Source organism: Condylostylus longicornis, unplaced genomic scaffold (assembly GCF_029603195.1).
Source record: "Condylostylus longicornis isolate FDR11 unplaced genomic scaffold, ASM2960319v2 ptg000257l, whole genome shotgun sequence".
NCBI lineage: Eukaryota > Metazoa > Arthropoda > Insecta > Diptera > Dolichopodidae > Condylostylus > Condylostylus longicornis.
Genome location: NW_026578222.1, coordinates 404243 through 426392, shown reverse-complemented (window position 1 = coordinate 426392; position 22150 = coordinate 404243). Strand labels below are relative to the sequence as shown.

Sequence of the window (22150 nt, the reverse complement as noted above, 5' to 3'; positions counted from 1 at the left end):
TATTGGAAGGAATCACAAATGCTTTCTCCTTTTTTTAATTTTTAGCTTTTTTTGTTTTTGACATTTTTAATGTCTTTATATCTAACAAGTCCCAATGCTCAGAGAGAAACTTGAAAGCACGACTTTATTTTATATGGGTTTTTTTAAATCGAAGTGGCTATTTTTAAATAAATTCACACTTATTATAAAGCAGGTAAAATTAAGAAAATATATTTGAAAAATCAAAAAAATATATTAATATTTTCATTGATAATTATTTTAAAATTATAAAAAAAGCGGAAAAACAACAAGCACAAGAAAGAAAGATTAATAAAAAAAGAAAAAATAAAAAAAAATTTCAAATTCATATTTCAGTATGGTTTCAAATATTAATGAGGAAGGATGTACGATTTTTATGCACATTTTGTATTTCCCAATAAGGTAAGTTGAGTAGTGTCGGCTAACAAAAATGTTATTAAAAGTAATATAGGTTGACACATTTCAACAATTTGAATTATCTCATTTCGGTTATTTATACGTTACTTACAAAATTGTTTCAAATAATTTCAGTTAGTTTTTAAGTTATTAAAAATAAATATCTATGTACCTACTTCCAATAATTTTTTTTTTAAATAATTATTTTAAAACTATTTCAAACATGTTATATCGGGTGCTTCAAAAATTTTGCTGTGCTCTTTTTTCATATTTTATTAGCAGGTAAACAAGAGCAATCTATTTATAAAATGTCCCTGCATGTGGATGTATGACCTATCTTAATTCTAAACGGAAAGAATATTACATAAACAACAAAAATTTTAAAATACCTGTTATTTTACAGTCGGAATTTTTGAGTCATTTGGTAAAATACACATTTATTTCAAAAATAAAAAAATATTCAAATCCGATCATAAAAATATATAATTGTTTTTTCCAAACATTTTAAATATTTTTTTTCTTAGGTAATTGATATAAATGATAGTAAGTTTTTAATATTTTTTCAAATAAAAATAGAGGTAAAATTTTGAAGTTTATATAAAATTTGTATTTAACAAATAATATTTTATTGTATTTTAGATATTATTTTCTAATTCCCTCTTAAAATTTTTTCTTTACTATGTATTTATATCAATATTCAATAATTATCTTTCATTAATTGTATTTTCAACTTGACACCAAAGTTACTTCCCATATCTTGAGTTAACTTACCCTATGAGAAAAAAAAGCTGTTCACTTAAAAATAATGAAATGCTTTCAGTAACATATAAAACGTTGAAGGCGAAGGTTGCGCTTGTTGTTTTTCCGCTATTTTAAGAATTTTAAATTAATTCTGAATGAAAATATTAATATATTTGCTTGATTTTTCAAATATGTTTTTAGAATTTTACCTGCTTTATAATAAGTGTAAATTTATTTTAATATTTCTTCTCAAAAAATAGCCACTTCGATTTAAAAAAACCCATATAAAATAAGGTCGTGCTTTCAAGTTTCTCTCTGAGCATTGGGACTTGTTAGATATAAACACATTAGTTGTCCCCATCGAATCATAAAGTTTGTTTAGTCATTTTTAAATTGAGAGACTAATGCGCAAACAAAGCTTAATTAACTGTTGGAGATTGTGTCAATCACTTGTTGCGATGTGAACACTTCCAAGCATTAAACAACAAAGAGATGTCATTGAACGTCACCTTATGCGACGCTTATTTAGATGTCATTTTATATTTGAATTGTTTTTTCGTTAGAAAACCTTAAAAGTTTAAAGGCCGCGTGAAATCATTTTTATGTTTTTGTTCTTATTGAATTTTAATCATATAATTTATAATTAAAATTAAATAAAAGTCTTTTTATTGTAAAAGTTTCGATATTAACCACTTGATTTTATGAAAATTTTAAACGCTCGCAAAAGATCAGGCGATTTCACTTTTTCAGATTATTTTCTTTTGAGGGTACGTGAAATTTTTTAATTAATATGTCACTCATCCGAAGTCGGCTACCGTTTTACAAAAAAGTATTTTGATGCTGTTCCATATGCAATATTTGAAAAAGTGGGTCCCATTCGGAACCTTTAAATAAAGCACCTTAAAATTTAGTAACGGCGAATATAATTAATTATAAATTAGCGTTAAAATTTGAATTCTGCAGAACTTCAATACTATTATCTGTAAATTCTTTTAAAAGTAGAAATTACGACCCGAAAATTACGTACTTACCAACTTAGAAAATTTTTTTTTATGAGAGTTGAACTAATTTTCGAAACAGGAGCGAATGTACAGGTTATCTACGACTTTTAAATGCATCTAGTGGAATAATATGTATTGTCTTATTCAGTTTATTTTTGCCTAGATTTTAAATTAAAATCTAGGCAAAGGAAATCTAGTCAAATTCGATAAAACACATATTTACACGTACATACCTTGAAATCATCCTGTACTTTTATGTTTATGTCTATTACAGATGCGCCTATGACAATCTGTGGAAATAAAATAGTTATTGATTGTTACTTTTTTATAAAATGTCAAATATTCGCAAATGTTAATCATTATTATATGTACATATATAAATATCAAAAAAAAACTAACGTAAATGGTCGTTTTTCACATTTTTGTTTACCACAAAAGAAACAAAATTTTACCAAAGCCAAATAAAATTCAAAATACATTTACCTTATCATACAAAATTTTTAAAATCATGATTGTGTCGTTTAAAACTTTTGCAAAGACTTCCCTCTTTAATGCTTACGACATTAAAAAAGTGTAAAAAAGATTATAATACTGATGTAATGATAACAATATGAAGATGGTTTTTCAAAATTTGAAAAACAAAAAAAAATGAACTATAACATATGTAGGTATGAAATTTATAGGTTTTCTCTTCAATACTCGTAATTACAGGCATTGTAATTTGCACAATATTCTTTAAATATTTTTATCATTTAATAAATTTTTTTATTTTGTTAATTTTTCATTCTTCATTTTATCTTTATTTTCTGTCATATTTTTTTTTTTTTTTTTTTTCCGAGAGGAAGGGTGAAAAATCTCGAAAGACACTGCCAGACGAAAAGCAGTAGTGTGGAACTTTAATCCACTAAAAAACACCCTCCTCAAAATAAACTATAAAACTTGTCGAAAACGCCTAACCATTAATTTTGCTCTAACCTTTTTGATTATTTACAAGCTTTTGATCTAGCACAATAGCGTACTAAGTACTCATTGTTCCAGATAAAAAACTCTAAACTAACTCGAGAGGTCTCGTACGTTTAATCTCCTAACAAAGTTTTGATTGTCAACCAATCGAGCCGCCTCGATATTGACATGATTGGATAAACGCATTTTATGATTGGCTGCTTGCTTTTTAATTTCGTCTGTGACACTTAGGATCGTGCGATCCCTGTGTATATTGGCATTACGGACATACCAAGGGGCGTTTACAATGTCCGGTAATACTCTATTTTGAAATCTATGTATAGATTGGATATGAGTCTGCGCAGCGCAGCTCCATAACTGAATACCGTAAGCCCAGACAGGCTTAAATATTTGATTATATATCAAAACTTTGTTGTATATTGTCAATTTGGAACGCCTCCTCAAAAGCCATTCGAACTTTCTGTATTCCTCTCTAGTTGAGATCTCTTTTTCTTTATGTGCTCCTTTTATCTGAGCTTCGCGTCCAACGTCATTCCCAAATACTTCGCTGTGTTTGCGGACGGAATCAAGACGCCATTTATTCGAACCGAAAATGAATCGTTAAGTTTTATATTCCACTTTCTTGTCCATTTTGAGATGTCATCACTGGCCCTTTTCAATTTTTGTGTAGATTCATTTTTATTTCGTCCTATTGCGATAACTGCTGTATCGTCAGCAAATGTAGCTGTTGTCACTCCCTGTCACACGTGTATAGCAAGTATAGTATCGGGCCCAATATACTCCCCTGTGGTACCCCCGACTTGATATCCCTAAGCGAAGAGTACTCCTCTTCCTGTTTAGCTCGAAATACCCTATTAGTCAGGTAAGATTCGAGCAAGTCAACATACTGCCTTGGTAGTAATCGCCTAAGTTTTTTTATTAATCCACAATGCCAAACCTTATCGAAGGCTGAGCTACGTCCAAAAATATGATAGAACATATTGTTTTTTCTTCCAGTAAATTTTCTATTAGGTCAGTTATTCTATGAATCTGATCTATGGTTGATAAACCAAATTGATGATTCGTGATTAACCTTTTACTTTCAATTATAGGCTGGAGTCTTCTCAATAAAAGTTTCTCTAGCAGTTTTGAAATCATAGGCAACAATGAGATAGGTCTATAAGAACTCGCCTTGTCTATAGGTTTGCCAGGTTTGTGCAGCATGATTATCTCTGCAACTTTCCAAATTTCAGGCACGTAATTGAACCTTATACACGCATTTATTAGACGCGCAAGCATCGTTATACCCCTTTTGGGTAATTCTTTCAAAATATCGGCCGTTATTAAGTCAAATCCTGGGGCCTTTTTAGGTTTAAGAGTCCTGATTTCTTCTATGATCTCTCTTTCCCTGACAATTGGAATAGTCACGCTATCTTCAACAAAAGCAGATTCCTCATTTTCATACACGCTCCGGCTGTCATGCGGGCAGAATATATAGCCCAAAAGATCCGCAAACGCATTTGCCTTATCCTTGTCAGTTTCTGCCCACGTTCCATCTTTGTTTTTAATAGGAGCGAGATGTTTGATAGGTTGCTTCATTTTCTTTGTCGCCCTCCACAGTGAGTAATTGGTTTTCTCACACGCCGTCAAATTTTGAACATAATCAGCAATCGAATCCTCTTTGTATTTTCTAATACAGCGTCTTAGTTGCTGCGATTCATGATTATATCTGGTTTTATCAGCAGGATCACGCGTCTGCTGCCACCTTTTTCTCGCCCGCCTGCTTCGTTTTACTTTTGCTAGTATATGTGGGGGATAGTTAATGCACCCCCTCCTAATAACGTTAATTTTGGAACTACTCCAAGCCGCATTTTGAATAATTTTAGTAAATTTTTCGGCCTCCTCATCTATGTGCTGGGTCGTTCTTATTCTTTTCCTTAGATCTATTTGACGTTCAATCTCTAAGCGAAATCTTGACCAATCTGTAGTTCCATTTGTCAGCGCAGGATTCGCTCTTTTCATAACTATATTTTCCTTAATTGCAAGAATAACCACCAAATGATCGGAGTCAAGATCGTAGTTATCAATTACCTCGATGAAATTTTTCGCAATCCGTTTCGTTATGAAGAAATCTATTAAATCTGGACACTTATTAACATAGGTTGGCCAATACGTTGGCTTCGCAGTAGAATGAAAAAGGCACCCCGTGCCGCCAATTGCTGTCCTAAGTTCTCTTCCTCTAGTTGAAGTATGCCTTGAACCCCAATCAGTGTGCTTGGCGTTAAAGTCACCCCCCAATATAAATCTATCGCCCAGGTCTGTCAGAACGCATTGAAACATTTCTGCCGTAATTTTAAATCTAGGGTGACAATATAATGCAGCCACTCTAAATTTCTGCTTAGTCGAAGTGATCTGAACCGCTGTCATTTGCATTCCCTCGGTTTGCATCTGGTGCAGATCGCAATGCACCACATTTTCTTTTATTATTATCGCCGTTCCGCCCTTCGCTATATTTCCAGGATGGTTCGAGTTGTAAATTCTATAACCTGGAAACCGAATCCTGCTTCTTAAAGTCATATGTTTTTTAGTTACGAGGCACACGTCTATATTCTTTGTATGCAGAAAAACTTCAAGCATGTCCTTTTTATTTGCAATACCATTGCAATTCCATGTTGCTATTTTAAAATTACCTTGTGCCATCATTTACCAGGTCTTTTGGTATTCGATTTTTTCCCTTCGCTCTCTAAAATACTCAATCTCTGAAAGATTTTGTCCATCATATCTAGCATGTTCTGCATCATATTTTGCATTTTATACAAAACATTCACGTCACTGGCCCTTGTTTTATTGCTCGTGCCACCGTCATCAGTTTTCATTTGGAGAACGTCCCTGTATGTTACATCTTTTGAGACTATTCTCAAGTTGAATTTCCTCGATGGCCGTTCAGAATTCTTCAGGTTGTTGTTGCTGTTCAAATTTCTACGTTTTTGCAGTTCCTTAATTTTCTGTCATATGCTTAAGCGAAAAAAATTGTTTATGGGTTGTCAATAAACTGACAAGCTGAAATATTTTAGAATACTAAAAAAATTATACATTGAATCAGTGATGCCAGACTCGCTTATGTAAACGTTCAGTTGAATTCGACAATTAAACGACATGTTATGTATTAAACTTTAACTTTGACATAGCTAGTAACAACTTTTTTCGCTTGATTATTCCAAAGAAGAAATATTAAGAATATAATGACATTCAACGACATCTTCACTTCACGTCAGCACGAAATATTTGGAATGAAAAAAAAGAACAGAAATAAAAATTTCAAATTTCGCTGTTTTTTAAATTAATGTCTATACATACGAAAATAATGTTATGGCATTCATAAAATTCAAAATTTATTAATACTCGACAAGAATTGATTTTTATTAGACAATCTAATGTCTTTACATCTAACAAGTGCCAATACTCAATTTTTTTTACGAAATATTACGAATTTTTGGCTTCGTTCCTGTTTTTTCCTGACCGTGTCGTATTTCTTAATATTTTTTTCTTTTTTTTACGTAGTCTTGTTAGATATAAAGAAATTAAATTTTAACAAGTCTTGTTAGATATGAAGAAATCGTCTTCAACGTTTTATATGTTACTGAAAGCATTTCGTTGTTTTTAAGTGAACAGCTTTTTTTCTAATAGGGTAAGCTAACTCAAGATATGGGAAGTAACTGTAGTGTCAAGTTGAAAATATAATTAATGAAAGATAATTATTAAATATTGATATGAATACATAATAAAGAAAAAATTTGAAGAGGGAATTGGAAAATAATATCTAAAATACAATCAAATATTATTTTTCCAATACAAATTTTATATATACTTCTAAATTTTACCTCTATTTTAATTTCAGAAAAATTTTTAAAACTTAATATATTACCTAAGGAATATTTAAAAGGTTTGGAAAAAACAATAATATATTTTTATGACCGGATTCGAATATCTTTTTATTGTTGAAATAAATAGTATCTTAGCAAATCAATCAAAAACTCCGATTGCAAAATGACAGGTAGTAGGTACTGATTTAAATTTTTGTCCGTTTGCATTTACTATTAAGATTCATACACAGATTCATACAAATGAGATAATTCAAATTATTGAAATGTGCCAACCTTACTTTTATTAACATTTTTGTTAATAAAAGTAAGGTTGGCAAATTAAATTTTTCTCAAAAACAAAGCCAATATTTTTGTAGTAAAATGTTTAAAAATTCTGCAACAAAAAAATTTGTCTAAGTGAAATAAGAGTTTTAAATGTATTTTATGTAATATTTTATAGGAATTTTCATTTCCACTTTTATTGTCTTCGATTTACGACGTCCCCAGCATACAACGATTTGAAATTAAGAAGTCTTTGGTTTAATTAATTCACACAACGACTTTTATTTCCGGCTTTGACGCTTTTAAAAAAAAGCTGATGTGATCACCACATAACAAACCACAATGCGCATTGTCTAGTTAAAGTGAAAGTGTTACAGAATAATAATAAAATGCCTGTTAAATACATATTTCCATCTTTTAGGGCATTATTAAGATTTTAGTTAACATACCTAGGAAAAAGTAAACTTGGCTCTTAGTATAGTTTCGCTTTGTGCCATCCGAATTCCCTTAAATGCTCGCCAAATTGTTTCAGTGACAACCAGAATTCAAATATCAAATTTGGTAAAAAATGAAAAATCGGCCCCCATATCATACAAAATTTTGTGATATCATGCAAATATGTCAAATATGTTTGACCCGTAGTAAACCTCCAGCTACTGACAATTGATTTCTTCCAAAAGTTAGGAGGTTCCGCGTGCGGCCGAATGAAGCTTATATGTGAAATTTCAAGTAAATCTGTTGAATATTTTATTCATAATGATCAAAAATGTGACCTGTTTATGTAAATGTGCAGTGTTTATGGCACCGGTCCTTTAACCAAAGGGTTTCGGGTTCAAACCCCCCCGGTCAGGTCACTATAAAAATTATATTCAATATTATAAACCTTAATAATACAATACTAATAAATATTATACAAGTAATTTTCAAATGTTCATAATCCATGCCATAGTCGGAATAAACTTACATATATATCAAATTTTATCAGAATCGGCTTAGCCGAACTTGAGATACAGGCGTACACACACAGACCGACAGGTTGCTAAAAATAGTTTATTTACACTTCCCTATCATGGAGAAGTGTGTTTCCATCGAAAACTCGATATGCAAAATTTGCTGCCATCATATCACCTACCTATTGTATACACAATGCGTTCGGTAATAATAAAATACAACAAAACAGTCAGGAATTTTATTATTTGTGGTTTTCTTTGGTTATATGTTTTACCTTTTCAAATTATTCCTTAGTAGCCAAAAGTACAACTACGCTGCTTCGAACAAATGCTTTGTTTTAACATTTAACTTTTTATGTTTAAAGGAGTAATGGAAAAGAAATGAAATATAAAAAAATAATTTAAGTAAATTATCAAAACAATTTTTTTTTCTTTTTAAGAATCTGATTTTTATGTGCCGTATTTTATATTACGATATTCTGTATTATATTTTATTCTGTATTATATTTTACAAGATTTTTCCAGTTCATGAACAGGTATACATATAATCTAATAAATAACAAAAACAAAAAAATGAAAATAGCAAAAGAGAATACTGGGTAGATACATTACTCAATTGATTATACATACTGTAAAACAAAAAATGAAAAGCGAAAAGCGAAAGAGAATAAAAAAATCTGATGTGATCAGCACATAACCGACCGCATTGTGTATTGTCTAGTTAAATGAAAGTGTTACGGAATATTATAAAAATGTCTGTTAAATACTTCTTTCCAATTTTTAGGACATTAGTAAGCTTATAGTTAACATACTTAGAAAAATGTAAATTTGGCTCTTAGTAGAGTTTCGCTTTGTGCTACCCGAATTTCCTGAAATGCTCGCCAGTTAGTTTCGGTAACAACCAGAACTCAAATGTCAAATTTCAAGAAATTCCATCAATTTGTTCTGTGGATATGGTGAAAAATGTAAAATTGGTCCGCAAATCAGTTCTCGAGCTCTGATCTTTCCAACAAAGTTATATGTTCATTGCTTTAATATGAGGAATTCATATATTAAATTTCAGTTAAATCGGTTGATTATTTCTCTTTATATACACAAAAGTGTATGTTTGGCCCGTAGTAAACGTCTAGTTGCCGATGCCTGATTTCTTCCAAAAGTTAGGAATTTTTGCGTATGATCGAGCAAAGCTTATATATGAAATTTCAAGTAAATCAGTTGAATACTTTCTTCAAAATGGTGAAAAATGTAAAATCGGCCCGCAAATCCGTTTTCGAGCCCTGATTTTTTCAAAAAATTTATATATTCATTGTTTTAATACGAGGAGTTCATATATTAAATTTCAATGAAATCGGTTGATTATTTCTCTTTATATACACAAAAATGTATAGTTGGCCCGTAGTAAACGTCTAGTTGCCGATGCCTGATTTCTTCCAAAACATACGAATTTTTGCGGACGGTCGAGCTGAGCTTATATATAAAATTTCAAGTAAATCGGTTGAATATTTTCTTCAAAATGTTCAAAAATGTAAAACAGGCCCGCTAAAAAGTGCAGTTCCCGAGGCCTGATATATACCAAAAGTTGATCGATCCGTGCCATGGTGGAAACAAACTTACATATAAAATTTCATCAAAATCGGTTCAGCCGAACTTGAGATACACGCGTGCACACACAGACCGACAGATCGACAGATCGACAAGTTGCTAAAAATAGTTTATTTACACTTCCCTACTATGGAGAAGTACGTTCCCACCGAAAACTCGATATGCAAAATTTGTTGCCATCACATAACCTACCTATTGTTTACACAATACGGTCGGTAAAAAGAGTAGTAATATTTTTTTTTGTTTTTTTGCTTTACTACCATAAACAAAAATAAAAAGCAAAAGGAAGCGAAATATTTTAAATGAGTTAAGTAAGAGTAAAATAATTTTTTGTTGTTGTATTTAACATGGAATGAAATTAAAAAAAATAAAACTAAAAATAAGAACACGAATAACGTTACGTACTAAGGCAATTATTCTTCGTGTGCTTGCGAAATTTCAATTGAGTAAGTAGCCAAGCCAGGTCTGTATAAAGAAAAGAGGCATTTTTATTAATTCACATTCACTTTGGTTTTAAAATTTAACGTGAAAGGTACTATTTCCTTTCCTTTTAATTTTGTTCGGCATCAGTTCCCCATCCGTCTTGCATATGCCATGACTATAAATAAGTCCAAAGGGCAAACTTTTGAAAATACCTGCATATGTATGCCATAATATGTACAAATTTTTCTAAACTTATTTTAAAATTGATTGCCACAATCCTGTTTTTACAACAGATAATGCTGCTTATAAGCAAACCACAGGGGCCCCTAGTTCATCTTCTCAATCATATAATTGCGATTTCTTTTTTATATTTTCCTTTTTGTATTTTTTTGTTTTTTATTTTTATATTTTGATGTAGAACAGAAATTAAAATTTTCACTCCTTTTAATTAAATAAATAGGTCTTTGATACTCATGAGTAGCTTGAACACGTATGTGAATGGAACGCAAATATTGTTGTATTTAAAACTTGAATAACAAAAATATCAAGGCCTGGACTCTTCTTTTTTAATGAATGCATGTGTTAAATGCATGTAATGTATTTATAGCAAAATGAAATTTCTGATTAATTTTTTTTATAAGAATGATGGTTTTTGTCTACTTTGATTTCGAGTTTTCTATGACAGAAATTGACTTAAACCCAACAATTTCAATATTACAATGAAATTTGGAGTTTTCTGAGCAACAAATCAAAAATTTAGCTTTTAATTTTAAATTTAGTTAACGTGCTAACTTTCAACTATAATTTTCATTTAATTATAAGTTCTTTTAAATATATTTTCGAGTTTGAACCAAGTAACATACCTGAGAGAATTGAGAGCCAAAAATGATAATACAATGAATTAAAAAAAAATTTGGTGCTATGTTTTTAGTCTAGAATACATAACATAAAATAAAGTTAATAAAAGTTTTATTGGATTTTAGGTTAGTATTTAAGTTTGGAATTATTTGATTTTAAGTTTTATAATTATTATAGTGCTTTCATAAAAACTAGCACAAATTTATGAAGAAACTTGTATTAGCTTTCAAAGTTCCTGATGTGGAAGCTAAGATACATCAGTGAATTAGACGTACTAACAATACTCCTAGTATAACTAAAATCACATATAAATAACTAAAGTGAATTACATGGAATTTTAAAAATGAAGCACCACCATCGCAAATCAAAAGCCTAACGTATACCAATCGGTTATTTTGTTTTCTATTATTTCCATTATTTTTTCGTTATCATTTAATTTAAAAAGATTAATATAATTTTGTCATAAACTACTCCGGTATCTTATTTAGTCACCACAATTGTTGCTTGGTCAGAGATTATTACTATTAATGTTAGCAATATTTTTATTATTACCGACAACATTGCATATGCGAGTAGTAAGGAAGGTTATGTGATGGCAACAAATTTGCATATCGAGTTTTCGGTGGGAACGCACTCGTCATTGTAGTGAAGCGTAAATAAACTATTTTTAGAGAGGTGTCGGTCTGTTTGTATTTGTTTGCACGCGTGTATCTCAAGTTCGGCTGAACTGACTTTGATGAAATTTTACATGTAAGTTTATTTCGACTAGTCACGGATTGACCAACTTTTGGGATATATCAGGCCTCGAGAACTGGGCTATTTAGCGAGCGTGCTTTACATTTTTAATTATTTTAAAGAAAATATTCAACCGATTTACTTAAAATTTCATATATAAGCTTTATTCGATCCTACACGAAACCTCCTAAGTTTTGTAAGAAATCAGGTGTCAACGGGACGTTTACTACATGTCATATATACATTTTTGCATATATAAAGAGAAACAAACAACCGATTTTATTAAAATTTAATAATTAAATTCAGTCAGGGCTCGAAAACCAAACTGGGGGCCGATTTTACATATTTTACCATATCTGCAGAACGAATTGATGGAATTTCTTAAAATTTAATATTAAAGCGCTGGTTGTTACCTGACGAACAAAAAAATTTCTGACGAACTTTTCGTATAATTCGGACGGCATAAAATAATACTCTACTAAGAGCCAAGTTTTTATTTTTCTAAGTATGTTAACTAAAAGCTTAAAATTGTAAAGAAGTGTTTAAAACGCATTTTCATAATCATCTGGAATACTTTTACTAATCTAGACAATATGCATTGCGGTTGGTTATGTGTTGACCACATCAGATTTTTTTTTGTTATATGAAAAATTTAATTTTCTTTTAATTCGAAAGGTAAAGTTTACAATGCGTTATATTACAAAATGTATATTAAAAGCTCTTGACATTGTACACTATTATAAAATGGATCGAATACCCAGTCGACATAGAAAATAAAAGCAGAGCGCGTAGTGAAAAAATTGAAACTGCCTTTTGTAAATATCTGGATATTTTTGCGTTAGAAATTTAGAATTTTTGAAATCTGTTGGTTTAATCTTTTTTTTGTTTTCATAATAGCATTTGCTTTTCATTTAACAGATTTTTTATTATTTTTAATTTGTTGTTCAAACTATAAAAATTGAAATCGGCTGTGTTGTTTATAATGACATTCTTTAAAACATTCTTCTAGGGAATTATTTCAGAAAAGCATTTAATAAGTTTTTAAAATATTTCTTAAAACAACAAGGAAATTCGAAGAAACATAAAGGCAAGAAATAGAAAATCTTTTTAATTTTTTAGCACTTTTCCAAAAACTTTCTGAAAAAAAATGCTTATTAGTTTGACTCTGTCCGTCCGTCCGTCCGTCAGTCCATCCGTAGAAAATTTGTACCTATCTCCTCTTACCTATCTCCCCTCCTCTAGAAGTTATACCCCCCCATAACCATAAAAATGGCCTTTTTTAACTATTTGTTGCAATGAAACCATAAGCATTTTTGAAATTTCGCAAACGTATAATGGCAGCGACTTGCTTCCCCTAGCGCGGTATACTATAGTTAAACTTTAGAAAAGCAAAATGGCCTATCAAATTTATCGTTATCTAAAGTCCTTTTTTTCCAAATTTTTGATGTCGTTTTTCTTCTAGACCCCAGCCTGTAGAAGCTTAAAATTTTAATAATATTCTTTCCTAGAAGAAAATTTTTTTCCATCTTCACCCGCTCTCAAGTTGTCGCCTCTTGGAATTTGTAAGATTCGAATTTTTGACACCTTATATTTCCGAAAACCGCAAGCTTTTTCAAATTTCTATAAACGCAAAAAGATAACGGTAAATTCCATGACATTAAAAATATAATTATTTTTCTTAACTCACACAATTAAACCTTAAAATCGAGAATTATGTTAGCCCCACTTTATATTAATTTTTGCTATATTTCAAAGACTGCAAATGTGCATCATCCTAAATATATGCAATCCTAGAAATAGTTTTGTATATGAATGAAAATAATTTGAATAGTATGATAGGTATACATAGACGGTATTTAAAAGCAGAATTTTCACTTATAAGAAGGGAAAAGTGCTATAATATAACCCGTTGGTTTGACCCAACTTTATTTATTGTAAATATTTATTTGCGCGGCTAAAAATTTAAATGCAAAAAAAATTTTTTTTGGAACGAAGAAGCAAATTTAAAAAGCAAATAGCTTATAATACGTAAGGTTTTTTAAAATGTAGCGAAAGATTAGATACAATGCAGCGTTGTAAAGCTGTATGTAGAGATGTGCCACGGTCTCTTCTCCCTGCTCGTCGTAGATACCCCTGCAGAGATAATTCGCGGGGCGGCTCATCCTCCTGGTATGTTCGCCAATAAGAAATATCCCATTATAACCTCTACCACTATAATGTACCACTTTAATGCTTATAACGTACCACTTCAACAAGTGAAAATACTGCTTTTAAAAACAATCTATATATAGATACTACATTATTAAAATTACTTTCATTCATATACGAATATATTTGAAAGCTTGCATACCTTCAGTGTAAACATTGTATTCAATTTTTAAAATAAATGGAAAAAAAAATTAAATTTGAACATAATGCTCAAATTTAAAGGCTATTTGCGTGACTTTAGAAAAATATTTATATTTTTTAATGACACGGCCATTGAAATTTACCAATTTAAATGAAAAACGATATCAAAAATTTGGAAAAAGGGATTTTAAATAACGGTAAATTTCGCGGACCATTTTGTTTTTTTGAATTTTAAATATGGTATACCGCGATAAAATCCTGCGTTCGCAAAATTTGATAAATGGTTAAAAATAGCATTTTTAAGGTTTTGGATGGCCTTTAACTTTTAGATGGAGGGAAATAGGAAAACACATTCTTCTACGCAAATAGGTTTTTAGTTAATATACGTGTATATATTCAACCTTCTATCTTCCAGGATGTAGAAGTTTTTAAAATATGTCCACGAACGGACGGATGAACAAAGTTATTCTAATAAGCACTTTTTTCAATTTTTTTTTTGGAAAATGATAAAAATAACTTTTGTTAATAATTTAATTTAATGAATTAATATAAATTAATTGCACGAACTTATTTGATTTTTAATTTAATTTATAAGTTTACTTTTATTGAATTTCGCAACACTTATTTAAAATTTATTTGTTATTTTTTAAATATGTATCTTAACTTTTTATATAATCGGTTTTTTATATAATCTTCAGACTTTTATAAATACACAGAAACAGTAATTTAAAAAAAATTAAAGGTTACTAACTGGTATCTTAGAATTATCATCTATATCCTCAATGCGATCAACGCCTCCACTCTCTCGAATTTGATTTTTCAAATAACTTTTTGAGCTGATACGATGCGTCGAACATTCAAACGGTGTTTCTTTTACAAAAATGCTGCTTTTTCCATTCGCTGAAGGCAAAAGTTTGTGAAGCTTGACAGCTATTTGCGAAGCTACTCTAGCATTGTTTTGAATTAGCGATATATCTTAAATTAAAATAAATATAATTATATAAATATGTCTTCAATTCATATTTATTGATAAATAAAAAATTATTACTAAATAAATAAATTAAATAATACAATAAATTTGATAAGATATAAGTAATTATCCACATATCAGTATCAATATGCGGAACAAAAATGTCGTGGTTCTACCCAGGGGCGGACGGTTCATATATGCAAAGTATGCATTTGCAGTATGCTGCAAAAAGCAGGGGCGCCATTAAAAACTTTAAAAAAACATAAATTTAAAAAAATTATTTTTTAATACATATTTAATTCTATTTTCAGCGAAATCAACTTGATAAAATGTACCTACATACAAACATAATATTTTATTCCTAATAATATAAAAAATGTGCATGAAAAAAACGGTCAGTTACGCAAAACACTAAGTATTGATCTTCATATATTTTCTTTTCGCACCATACAATGAAATGTTCGTAGAATGAAAATTATTGATTTATTTTCTTACTCTACACTACTCTTTTATTTTTATTTATTGTACGAATGTACACAAAATATTTTTTGCAATGTATGAATCATCAGAATTGCAATTTTTAATTTTTGCTTTTATATACTAGTTTTGCTTTTATATACTAATAAATTCGTACATTATACCTATGCACAGAAAATATTATTTCATACAGCTGTACACATTCAATCCTACATATACATAAGTGAAATGGTCTCATATAATATACATAGAAGCAAGTTACGCAAAAAATAAAAATATTCAAAAATATACATGCACACATGGCTACACTCGTTCGTACACATTATATTTAAATTGTTTCATATATGCAAAATTTTATTTATGCTTAGTTGTCGCCCACTCACCAAACAAACAAACACATTATTATAATGTATTACTTTTTCTGTACACTATTGCATTAGTAAACAACAAGAACAAAAAAAAAAGTTTGATGTGGTCAGCACATAACCGACCGCATTGTGTATTGTCTAGTTAAATGAAAGTGCTACAGAATATTATAAAAATGTTAAATACTTCTTTTCAATTTTTAGGACATTAGTAAGCTTATAGTTAACATACCTAGAAAAATGTAAATTTGGCTCTTAATAAAATTTCGCTTTGTGCTACCCGAATTCCCTGAAATGCTCGCCAGTTAGTTCCGGTAACAACCAGAACTCAAATATCAAATTTCAAGAAATTCCATCAATTTGTTCTGTGGATATGGTGAAAAATGTAAAATCGGCCCGAAAATCAGTTTTCGAGCTCTGATCTTTCCAAAAAAGTTATATGTTCATTGCTTTAACATGAGGAATTCATGTATTAAATTTCAATGAAATCGGTTGATTATTTCTCTTTATATACACAAAAGTGTATGTTTGGCCCGTAGTAAACGTCTAGTTGCCGATGCCTGATTTCTTCTAAAACATACGAATTTTTGCGGACGGTCGAGCTGAGCTTATATATAAAATTTCAAGTAAATCGGTTGAATATTTTCTTCAAAATGTTCAAAAATGTAAAACAGGCCCGCTAAAAAGTGCAGTTCCCGAGGCCTGATACATACCAAAAGTTGATCAATCCGTGCCATGATGGAAACAAACTTACATATAAAATTTCATCAAAATCGGTTCAGCCGAACTTGAGATACACGCGTGCACACACAGACCGACAGACCGACAGACCGACAGGTTGCTAAAAATAGTTTATTTACACTTCCCTACTATGGAGAAGTACGTTCCCACAGTAAACTCGATATGCAAAATTTGTTGCCATCACATAACCTACTTATTGTTTACACAATACGGTCGGTAAAAAACAAAAATTAAGAATAAGAATAGAAAGAGAAAGAGAGCAATTCTTAAATAATTGAATGCATAGCTTGATATTGAGATTGCGTATACCAATATTTTCTTTTAACAACAAAAAATTTTGAATGAATTTCAAAATTACATGATCGTTATGAATTTCTAATACTATGTTTTGCTTTCGTTTTTGAAAAAACTGTTATCAATCACAGAATTAAATATTAATTGGTAATATCTACTACATACTTATATTGAATTGGAAAAATGTTGTTTGATAATCAAGCGAATGTTAAGAATTTTATGTTGAATTGATCTTGTGTAAATCATCCAAACAATAAAAGTAAAATGAAATGGCGCAATAATTTGTTTCACACATTTAACTCCAAAATTAAAAATGCATTTATTTTAATAAAATCAAAAAAATTTAATGAACAGTATAAAAGCTTGTACCAATGTACATAAAAAGCTTAGTTTTCAAGTCACAAATTTTAAAACGAAACTTTGATTTTCTTTAAATTTTTGAATGCAAGTCGAAACTTTTTTTATACGCTGCTTAATTTCTCAGGCGTTTTGTGAAATAAAAAGCCAAATTTAAAATTACGAATAAAATTTCACTATGTGCAATCATTTAAGTATATAAGTAAATAAATTTTTATTTTTTTCATATACAAATAAGTTTTGAAAAAGTTCATTTGATATAATTTTCATAAAACCTTTTACAATAAGTTTCACTTATGTCAAAAAGTAAATTTTTTGGTTAATAAAATCAAAAAATCAAGATTAAATGATTGATATAAATCTGATCATAACTTCATAAAAAAACATACAGATAAATAAATTACCTTGTTTTTGAATCTATAAAACAAAAAATTGAAAGTTTAGTTCCAGTCTTTAATTCTATAATTCAACATAATAAGGTTACAAGAAAGTGATTTATGATGCACAATGTGCAATGCCTATTAAATTTTGTTCACAGTAATAAAATAGGTTAAACGGTGGAAAGGGGGCGCACTTTTTAGGAACCCCTTTTTTTTTTTTTCTTCCTTTGTTCATTCCCGGAGGGAACATAGGGCTTCAACAAATCCTCTAAATCGCACTCTATTTTGGGCTAGACGCTTTACTTCCGACCAGCACTTGCCATTGGACTCGGCCTCCCTAAGCGTGGTTCTACGCCATGTATTTCGTGGTCTGCCAACCCTCCTTTTACCTTGAGGGTTCCAGTCTAATGCCTGCCTGGCTATCGCGTTACTAGATTTTCGCAACGTGTTTCCCAGCCATCTCCATTTTCTTTCTTTTATGACCACACTTATAGGTTTCTGGTTCGAAATCGCCCACAGCTCATCATTCGTTATTGTTCTAGGCCAGAATATGCCGCATATTATTCTCAGGCACCTGTTGACATATGCTTGGACCTTGTTGATGTACGCTGCAGCCACCATCCGTGTCTCAAAGCCGTACAGAAGCACCGATTTCACACAGGCATCGAATATTCTGATTTTGGTGCTTCTTGTCAGGTGGGACGATTTCCACACGTGCCATAGCCGGCCAAAGGCCATCCTAGCCTTTGATAGTCTGTACTCTTATGTCCAGCTCCGTTCCTCCATCACCCGCTATGATGCTGCCCAGATAGTTAAATTGTGACACGTTCTCAATATGCCTGTCGCCTAGAAGAAGGGGCTCATTGTTTGTTGTATGTATTCTTAGGCATTTAGTTTTGTTGGCATTGATCCCAAGGCCGACTCCCGCAGCTTCTTTCTCCAATATGCTTATCTTGGTCTGCATATCTGCATGTGTGTGGGCCATGAGGCAGATATCGTCTGCACATTCAAGATCCTCCAGCCTTCCGGTCAATCCCCATCTGATACCCCTCGGCGCCATATTTACTTTTTTCATTATGTCGTCAAGTACTACGATGAAGAGAAACGGCGATAGAGGACACCCCTGCCTGACACCCGATGTTATTTGGATGGGTGTGCTTAGCTGCCCGCCGTGTAACACTCTGGAGCTCGTATTCTCGTACATGGCCTGAATGATGTTCACAATTTTTCTGGGGACGCCCTTGTGGTGTAATGCATTCCAGATGGCTTCATGTCTTATATTATCGAATGCCCTTTCGAAATCAATGAAGGTGCAGAAGAGAGGACTATTCCATTCATTGGATTGCTCAATTATAATTCGGAGTCGATTAGAGTGGTCTATGCAACCCCTATTTTTCCGGAACCCGGCCTGCTCTTCTCTGAGTACTTTATCTATTTTCGGCTCGATTCTGCCCATGACAATTAGTGCCAGCACCTTGAATACCGTGTTTAGCAGGGTGATGCCCCTCCAATTCGAGCACTCCTGCAGATTGCCTTTCTTTGGTAATTTTATAAGTACTCCTTCTTTCCATTTGTCGTATATATTTTCTTCCTGCCAGATCCGCTCTATTATGGACCCGAGTATCGCAGCTGTCAGACCAGGATCAGCCCTAAGCAATTCAGCCGGTATTCCATCCGCACCTGCAGACTTGTTGTCTTTAAGTCTCATAATTGCATCTTTGAGTTCTTTCTGGGATGGAGGCTTGGTGTCAAAGTGGCCGATGTTGCTGTAGTCCTCTGGTTCCCTTTCTGGAGTATTTTGGGCCGATTCATTTGCTTCGTTCAAATGCTCCCTCCATCTTACAAGTTGTTCTTGTGCATTTGTGATCAGGTTACCTTTCTTATCCTTTATTGGGTGGTGCTTCTTGAAGTTCTTATTCGTGAGGGCATTGATGCATTTACGTGTGCGTCTCATATTATTCATGTCAGCCGCCATCTGTGCCTCCATCGCTATCTTATTATGGAACCTTTATCTCTCTTTGCCAGCTTCTTGACCTCCCTCGCTACCGAATTGTACAATCTTTTTCATTCTGGGTCGTTATTTTGTTGTAGTTGGATGTGGAGCTTGCGCCGTTCTTCTATTGTCTGCCACGTCTCGTCCGATATCCAAGTCTTCCTTTCAGGGCGTACTGTTCCTAATACGACCTCACCCACTTGTCTGTATATGCCTTGTATGTTTTGTGCATTTATATTATTGGTTTGCTCTGTTATTTTTGATATAAATTCTTGCTTTATATCTATGTTGTTCAGCTTGTGGGTATCTATCTTTTTCTTTCTTGAAGACGTGTTTTGCGCCCTTATGACTGCGGGCTTCATCTGTATGTCTGCTGTGATCAGTACGTGGTCACTATATATATCAGCTCCCCTCCACGTTCTGCAGTCAAGAAGCGAGTGCCTCCATCTTCGGCTCATACAGATGTGGTCTATTTGGTTCCTGGTTCTGCCGTCTGGTGACACCCATGTGTATTTGTGTATCGTTTTGTGCGGGAAGATGGTTCCACCAATTATCATGTCATGTTCTTCACATATGTCTATTAATCTGTCTCCATTCTCATTACGAACACCCAGCCCATGTGATCCTGTTGCAATCGTTTTACTATTTCCTATTTTAGCGTTGAAATCGCCCATTACAATGCATATTTCGTTTCGAGGCATCTTACACAATGTCGTTGACAGCTGGGAGTAGAATGCGTTCGTGTTTTCTTCGCTTGCGGCCTCTGTGGGTGCATAACACTGTACAAGTGTGATGTTTCTTATTCTTGTGCGTATTCTAAGTGTTATTATTCTGTCAGAAATGGCCTCCCACTTTATAACGCACCTGCGCAAGTCCTTGTTGACTATAAATCCTACTCCTCCCTCAGCAGTGTTGCCTCCGGAATGTATAACCATATTCCCAAGTGATGTTACAATTTCTCCTTCGCCTGGCCACCGCATTTCACTTATGCCCAATATTTTGACATTATATTTCGTGATTTCTTTCTCTACTTGTGCCAATCTTGCGGGTTCCCTTAGAGTTCTTACGTTCCATTGTCCAATTCGTATCCTTTTTCGTGTGCCAATAGTCATTACCATGTTTTCATCCGTTATCCGAGGCTCTGTCTCAGTTTCAAGAATCGTTATTTTTATTCACTAGGCAAGGTGATTAGCTTACCGTAGCTATCTACATGATATGCGCCGAAGTGCGCCATCTTTCGTCCAGTAGAGAGACGTCGTCTGTGATGTTTCTTGTATCTGCGGCATGTAGGTGTTAGTTGCGTTAGATGTATAAGTCGTAAGGTTGTCAGATGATGACAAATGTCAGGTGTTAGTGACAGGTGACTTTTTCTATTTTGTTATTAGTCATTATTAAGATATATTAACATAAGGTTATATTTACCGACCGTATTGTGTAAACAATAGGTAGGTTATGTGATGGCAACAAATTTTGCATATCGAGTTTTCGGTGGGAACGTACTTCTCCATAGTAGGGAAGTGTAAATAAACTATTTGTCTGTCGGTCTGTCGGTCTGTCGGTCTGTGTGTGCACGCGTGTATTTCAAGTTCGGCTGAACCGATTTTGATGAAATTTTATATGTAAGTTTGTTTCCACCATGGCACGGATCGATCAACTTTTGGTATATATCAGGCCTCGGGAACTACACTTTTTAGCGGGCCTGTTTTACATTTTTGAACATTTTGAAGAAAATATTCAACCGATTCACTTGAAATTTTATATATAAGCTCAGCTCGACCGTCCGCAAAAATTCGTATGTTTTGGAAGAAATCAGGCATCGGCAACTAGACGTTTACTACGGGCCAAATATACATTTTTGTGTATATAAAGAGAAATAATCAATCCATTTCATTGAAATTTAATATGTGAACTCCTCGTATTAAAACAATGAACATATAAATTTTTTGGAAAGATCAGGACTCGAAAACGGATTTGCGGGCCGATTTTACATTTTTCACCATTTTGAAGAAAGTATTCAACCGATTTACTTGAAATTTTATATATAAGCTTTTCTCAATCATACGCAAAAATTCCTAACTTTTGGAAGAAATCAGGCATCAGCAACTGGGCGTTTACTACGGGCCAAATATACATTTTTGTGTATATAAAGAGAAATAATCAACCGATTTCATTGAAATTTAATATATGAATTCCCCGTATTAAAACAATGAACACATAACTTTTTTGGAAAGATCAGGGCTCGAGAACTGATTTGCGGGCCGATTTTACATTTTTCACCATATCCACAGAACAAATTGATGGAATTTCTTGAAATTTGATATTTGAGTTCTGGTTGTTACCGAAACTAACTGGCGAGCATTTCAGGGAATTCGGGTAGCACAAAGCGAAACTCTACTAAGAGCCAAATTTACAT

At 32.2% G+C, this 22150-nt stretch overlaps 1 protein-coding gene across 4 annotated transcripts in view; it reads right to left on the bottom strand.

The window, feature by feature from the left end:
- Window positions 1-22150, bottom strand: part of LOC129616642 (pseudouridine-5'-phosphate glycosidase-like) — a 329630-nt gene that overhangs the window by 29746 nt on the left and 277734 nt on the right. For all 4 annotated transcript variants that reach the window (XM_055532273.1, XM_055532270.1, XM_055532271.1 and 1 more), the window contains 2 exons: window positions 14912-15135; window positions 2390-2446 (listed from right to left, as the gene is read on the bottom strand). In XM_055532273.1, the coding sequence (XP_055388248.1) occupies window positions 2390-2446; window positions 14912-15135 (281 nt within the window). The remainder of the gene's footprint in view (window positions 1-2389; window positions 2447-14911; window positions 15136-22150) is intronic.